The sequence below is a fragment of the Lissotriton helveticus genome, chromosome 4_1 (genome assembly GCF_964261635.1).
Source record: "Lissotriton helveticus chromosome 4_1, aLisHel1.1, whole genome shotgun sequence".
In the NCBI taxonomy this organism is placed as follows: Eukaryota; Metazoa; Chordata; class Amphibia; order Caudata; family Salamandridae; genus Lissotriton; species Lissotriton helveticus.
Genome location: NC_136063.1, coordinates 1136589297 through 1136596468, shown reverse-complemented (window position 1 = coordinate 1136596468; position 7172 = coordinate 1136589297). Strand labels below are relative to the sequence as shown.

The following is a 7172-nucleotide window of genomic DNA, read 5'->3' as shown; positions in this document are numbered from 1 at the left end:
AGTAACCACATCTACCTTTCTGCCAAATTTGATTTGATTCCGTTAATCGGTTTGGGCTGTAGGTATGTTGACAAGTCCTATGGGAATTAACATAGGAAAATGCACTTTTTTAGCCCCCTTTTTTTCGGCCCCCGTTTGGCGGATCACCCTGCACAGTTATTTTAGAGAAAATTGTGAAGATTCGTCAATCAGGGCCAAAATTATAGGCAAGTCCAAAAATGTGTTTCCTACAGAAACATGGTCCTAACTATAATTACCTACTGGCAATCGCCAGTAGATAATATAGAGTGCTAGATAGATAGATAATATGCTTACTTTTAGTGGCATTCAGCCAGACCTCTCCATCCATTGGTCTGTTGTTGTGTCATTTACATTGTTCTTCCTTCCACTACAGCTCACAGCATGAATTAATGAAATAAGTTTATAGAGCGCAAACAGCTGCTCCAGAAAGGAGTGTCCTAGCGTTAGGTACTAGTAAGATGCAACTGGGGAAGCTGAAAAAAGGTGAGCCGAACAGATTTGGTCTCTCTGAAAAGGTGGGTCTTCAAAAGGCTTTTGAAAGAATCTTCTGAAGTAGCACAACTAATATGCTCAGGTAAAAGATTCCAGAGCTTCAGGCCAGATAAGATAAAGAACGCCCACTAGCTCTAGTTTTGTTAATCTTTGAGATGCAGAGCAATTTGTAGTTGGCCGAGCACAATGCTCTGCGAGGAAGGTATCTTGGGCCCGGTTCACAAAAGTAATGTAAGACAAAATCATAACTTTACGACTTTCGGTATTCACAAAAGGCACTTAGTAATAGTAAAGTTAGGATTCCTAACTTTACTACTACTGAACTGAGAAAAATCCTAACTTTACTGCTACTAAATGCCTTTTTTTTTTTCACAACAAGTTTATTGACAAAGATGAGCACATGTAATAAGATGGACCCCCACAATCGGGAAGGCACCATCAGACATTCCGATACAATCAAGAAAATAGAATTGAGTATTCAGTCAACAATCATTGCAGCATAAGGTCATAAGAAACGATCATCTCTGTCTTTAACACTAAATATTCCACTCATCCCCAACTCCCGGATCCCTCCCCTGGATCCCACCCTAACCCTATGCATGTGTGCATGGACGGTGTCGATGAAAATTCTCAAAGTGGTAAGTGTGTGTGTGGGGGGGGGGGAACGGGGCCGTCCGGCCACAGGGAGTTAAAGATCTTCCTCTGGTTCCACTGGGGGGTCTAGCAACAGGTCCCTGTAGTCCGCCCATCTCTTCCATATCTTAAAGTGCTTACGGGGGCACCCTCGGGCCTCAAAGATCGGTCGTTCCAGACCCATGCAGAAGTCCATGCCAGCCTTCCACGCACACAGGGGGGGGGGTCTCACATCCTTCCATACCCGGGCTAGGTCTCTCTTGGCCACCACCAGCCCCAGGAGGAGCAGGTGTCTCTTGTACACATTGCCACCAACCCCCTCTAGAATATGTAGCAGCCCCAGACGGTGGGTACGAGGGAGGGTCCATCCCAACACTTCCGACAAGCAGTCCCATACACCTCTCCAGAAGCCAACCAATCTAGGACACGACCACAACGTGTGGATCAACGTACCCCTCTCCAGCCCGCATCTCAGACAGTCCGGGGACTCTATCAGTCCCGCCTTCCACAAACGCTCGCGGGTATAGTAGGCTCTGTGCAGGATTTTAAATTGGATTAAACGGAATCGGACGGCAATGGCCGCACCCCTCGGGGATTCCAAGGCCTCACGCCAATCATCCTCATCCAGCTGACCCACGTCTACCTCCCAGGCCGCCTTCAGTGGAAGGAGGGTGGAGGAGCAATGGATGACCATTGTCTGGTAAATGCGTGAAACTTTTTTGTCACCCAGATCGCCCATGAATACCTTAGCCTCAATCGGGCTGAAGTCAGGAAGGGAGTCAATGCCGGTGAGACTGGGTAGCAGCGCATGCCGGAATTGCAAATATCGAAAAAATTGAGATTGGGGCATGTCAAACTCGGCGCTAAGGGCCTGAAAGGATTTGAGGGCTGTGCCAGACATCACTTGGCCTAATTGTGAAATACCAATTGCGTCCCAGCCATCAAAACCTGATAGCTTAGACAGTTCCGGTAACAAGCCGTTACGCCACAAGGGCGTCTCCGCGGTCAGTCTGCCCCACCAGCCCATGCGTCGCAGGGCCTGCCGCCACACCGCAAAGACAAGTTGTGTAACCCTCGGTAGAGATCGACGCAACCGGGGTGAATAGAGGATGGTGTGGAGCGAGTTGTCGCCCATCAAGGCACGTTCCAGGGCGTAGGCTGGGTCCTCGCCATTGCTATACCACCAGTCGTTTAGGATGAGGAGGTGTGCGGCTTGATAGTAGGACTGCAGATCTGACGTGGCCAAGCCTCCACCGTAGGTGGACAGAAAGCACGTACGTAACGCAACCCTGGCGGCCCCTCCGGCCCACAGGAAGCGGCCCAGCAGAGAATTGACCTGTCGAAACCACTGAGGTGGGACGGGATATGGGTGGTTCTGCAGCTGATACAAGAGGCGTGGTAGCGCCACCATCTTAAAAATGGCAGAGCGGCCAAAGATGGACAGGGGCATCCGAGACCAAGTCTTAACGTCCGACTGTACTTTCTCCCAGACCGGTATGAGATTATGATCCCAAGCAGTGGCTGCCGAGGCCGATAGAAACACGCCGAGATATTTCAGCCCGGTCGTAGCCACCCGCAGCCCCGAGGCCCAGGGGTCCGCCAAGGCGCCCCCTCCTAGCACCCACAATGTGGATTTATGAAGGTTCAGATAGAGGCCCGAGGCCTCCCCAAATTGTTGCATCACCTCCAGGACACGCGGGCCCGAGCGCTGCAAGTCGGTAAGAAAAAAGAGGACGTCATCCGCATACAGGGCTATTTTGTCAGACAGAGTGGCAGTCCATTGAAAGCCCTGTATCAGCGCATCCTGGCGCACTCTGGCAGCTAGGGGCTCCATGGCCAGTGCGAACAGGTAGGGGGAAAGAGGGCAACCCTGTCTGGTCCCGCGGCCGATACGGAACGTTTCGGACACAGCCCCGGCGACCCGCACCGAGGCCGTGATGTCGGTGTAGAGGAGCCGGACGTATGACAGAAAGACCGGGCCCAAGTTAAGGCCGCGCAGCAAGGCAAACAGGTACGACCAGCTGACAGAGTCAAAGGCCTTGTTAATGTCGGCCAGCAACAGCGCCGCCTGGTCCCCCAGAGTCTCAGCCGCGTCAATCGCCGCCTGAGCGCGACGGATGTTATGTCGCGTCGCCCTGTGTGGCATGAAACCCGCCTGATCAGGATGGACCAGGTCGGTGATAAGAGGAGCTAGGCGGTTCGCCAGGGCCTTGGCCAAAATCTTGGCCTCCACATTAATCAAAGAGATGGGCCTATATGAGTCATGACTGTCTGGGGGTCTGCCCGGCTTCAGGAAGACCACTATTTCGGCATGCCGCCAATCTGGGGGCAACACCCCTCTGGTACGCGCCGCTTCCAGCGCCCTGCGATAATAAGATCCAAGCTGAACATGGAACTTCTTGAAAAATTCGCTAGGATAGCCATTTGGGCCGGGGGCCTTGCCAGTGTTAAGTTGCCCTAAAGCATCCCCCAACTCCTCAGCTGTGAGGGGAGCATCCAGGGCCGTCTTAGTCTCATCAGATATCGGCACGGGCGGCAGCTCCTCAAGGAATCGGGCCAAGTCGCCATCCGACAACCGGTCACGCGGGGCATACTGGGCGGAGTAGTACACGGCAAAACTCGTAGCCAATTCATGTGGATCGGTTATAACCTCCCCACCATCATTCATGAGACCGGGCAGTAGGAGGGGTTGAAAGTGTTGCTGGCACAATCTATGCAGCATGGAGCAGGACTTGTCCCCCCATTGATATATCCTACTTCTGGTGGCCAGCCACGCCTGCTTGGCCTCATCCATCAGGAGGGACCCGTAGGTTTGCTGTGCTTGTAGCAGCAGGCGTAGCCCGATGGCATCACCACCCTCACGACTTTTTCGCTCCAGAGCCGTTACCCGTACAGCCGCCTCTGCAACCTGCTCTCGACGCTTCCGACGGGCCGCCGAGCACCATGCAATATCTGCTCCCCGTATAGTAGGCTTCATGGCCTCCCACACCATCTCCACATCAGCACCCTCCACTAGATTTTCCCGCCAGAAATGGTCAATTGTTTCACGTAAATGATTAGCATATGGCGGCTGAAGGAGATGCCACGAGGACATCCTCCATCGAAACGGCTGTCTTTTCCGAAGGAGTTCCAGTCCAATCGAGACGGGGGAATGGTCGGACAGGCCTCTCGGTAAGATGTCCGCGCCCCTCACCCTGCTCAAATAATCCCGAGGCACAAACACGCAGTCGAGCCTCGAAAAGGAGCCGTGTACAGCCGAGACATAAGTATAGTCCCGGGCCGTGGGGTGCATATGTCGCCACACATCAACCCAGCCCAACCCCTCACTCATTGCACGCAGTCTGGAGGGCGAAGGGGAGGGGGGCGGGAGCTCAGATCCCCCTAGACGCCTCTGGCGATCCACGCTTACATTCAGCACATCATTCCAATCTCCCCCAATCACTGCTAAGGGTCCCGAGATGTCCTCCCATACAGCAAACAGTCTCTCGGCTAAGGCCCATTGGAGTGGGGGGGGGGCGTAAACACTGCCAAACACCACCGACTCCGCACCCACCTTGCCCTTAATAAACAGGTAACGACCCTGAGGATCCACCCACTGCTTCTCGTGGATATAAGCCACCCTGCGGTGAAGCAATATGGCGACTCCCCTGGACCCCCTGGAGAACCCGGCGTGGAAGACCTGTTGATATCCAAATCTCTGTAGGCCCAGAGCCTTTGTACCCATCATGTGTGTTTCTTGAAGTAAAAGGACATCTGCAGCCTCATTTTTCCCCCAGCGTAACACAGCCCCACGTTTGATTTTATCTAAAAGCCCCCTGACATTCCACGTAATCACTCGTATAGTATCTATAGGAAGTCTACGAGCCGGTTCAGCCATGGTCCAGTAAGATCCAACACCCGAGCCCTCCATTCCCGCGCCACCCACCACACATCATATGGAACATCGTAGCAACCCACACATGCATTGCCCTGTCAACCCCAAGGACAACGGTCCCCAACCCCACGGTCCCGCAACCCCAAACAGTCCCCGTCCCCAACTCAGCGGCCCTAACCCCGACCGCCCTCATCCCGCCACCCCCAACCCTATACCTCAAAGAACCTTGAAGTACCTGTCGCGGCATGGGTGGTCCCGAGACCAGAACATAGGGCCCGGGCCCACCCATACCAATGGATCCCAACATTCCCAACCGGAACAAGAAGCTTACTCCCCCTCCCACAGAGTCTCTCTCTCTAGAGGGAGAGTGGTAGCCACCATCACGTAGTCCCCGACCCCCCACCCCACAGCCCCATACTCAATTAGAGGACAGACAAGGTACTGCCCCATGGCGGTAACAGTGCCGGGCAGTCATCAAGGCCCAGACGACTCGATGAGTCCAATCAGAAGTCACAGCCGTGACAGTAGAGATGGAAAGGCAGGGCCTTGGAATGTTTCAGTGGTCTGTCCCAGAGTGTTCGGAGTCTTCGGTCCTGCCACTGGTCTGCGTGCCATCAACTGAGGCCGCACGTCTGCGCGATTTGGATCGCTTGGTTCGGCCCCTCCTCCTCGACGTCTGGTCTTGCTGAGCCCGAGGTGAGCCCTCTGGAGAGCCCGGATTGAGCCCCGGTTGCGAGTTTGGTCTAACCCGCACCGTTTCATCCGTCCATTTGAAGAGGTCTTCCGGCGTATCAAAAAACAATGTCCGCGATTGAAATATCACCCTCAGGCGTGCCGGATACAACAGGGAATATTGGAGCTTAAGACCCCTCAATTTCGCCTTGGCGGCCATGAAGGAATGACGCTGCTGTTGCACCATTTTGGTATAGTCAGGGAAAATCATTATCTTATGATTTTCATAGAGGAGGGCGTCCCTGTTTCTAGCTTCCTTCAACACAGCATCTCTGTCATGGTAATTTAGTAGTCTGGCGATCACCGCCCTAGGCCGCTCGCCCTCAGGTGGCCTTTGCGTCAGGGCGCGATGAGCTCTCTCGATGACGAAGCAAGTGGACAGCGTCCCTGGGGGCATCCACGATTCCAGCCACTGTGTGAGGAAGAGCTCCATGTTGCCCTTCTCACAGCGCTCCGGAAAGCCAACAAAGCGGAGGTTGTTGCGGCGCGCCCGCCCTTCGGCATCTTCCACCCGGAGCGCCGTGATTCGCTGCGCTGATTCCATCGCCGCCATTCTCTTTTTAAGGGTAGTCACATCTTCCTCCACTACCGTTACCCTGGATTCGGTTTCTGTGATGCGCGCCACGGCGTTCCTCAGGTCTTGGCGTAATAGGGTGACATCTGCGCCCACTGCCCCGATCTTGGCGTCCAGCATGTCCCTCGAGTGAGTTATGGCCGCCATAAGGGCTGCATTGTCTGGCCCCCCTCCAGGCGGAGCACCCCCGGATGAGCCAGCGCCCCCACTGGGCCCGGTGAATTTGTCGATAGTCACTTGCTTGGCGGGGCCACCACCTCCCCTGGTCATGGCTGCGGAGGGCCAAAAAGCAAAAGGAAAACTCACGATGGAAGGAGGCGCCGAGCCACGACCGCTCCCGCCAAGGTCTATGGAGGGCAAGGGAGGACAACGTCCGGCCCCGAGGCAGGTCTCGGCGGATCCGTCTCAAAGCGGCCCAATGACTCGGTCAGGACGCGGCCGGCTCCAGTGACCGCCAAGGAGCAGGGTCGCCTCCGAGCCGCAGCCCCCCCCCAGAAGGGTGGACAATTACGGAGGGCAAGGGAGGACAGTGTCCGGCCCCGAGGCAGGTCCCGGTTGGTCCGTCTCGAAGCAACCCAACGACCCGGTCAGGACGCGGCCGGTCCCAGCGTCCGCCAAGGAGCAGGGTCACCTCTGAGCAGCAGCCCCCCCCAGAAGGGTGGATAGTTATTGTTTACGTCGCACCAGAGCGCTGGCGTCTCCCTCGGCCAGGGGGGGGGGGGGGCACTACTCACGGCTGCCGCTAGAGTCTCCACTGTCCGCCCACGTCGAGGGTCAAGCACCGCCGTCCAGGAGTATCAGGGCGCCCGACCTCCGCCTCGTCTGCAGGATTCGGCCAGTACTGGG

General features: G+C 55.5%; 1 protein-coding gene across 1 annotated transcript in view; it reads left to right on the top strand.

Moving 5' to 3' along the window:
* The first annotated feature begins 479 nt into the window (after nucleotides 1–479).
* Nucleotides 480–7172, top strand: part of LOC144828119 (uncharacterized) — a 116181-nt gene continuing 109488 nt past the window's right edge. Inside the window, exon 1 of the mRNA XM_078686239.1 lies at nucleotides 480–504. Coding sequence (XP_078542365.1) covers nucleotides 480–504 — 25 coding nt within the window. The remainder of the gene's footprint in view (nucleotides 505–7172) is intronic.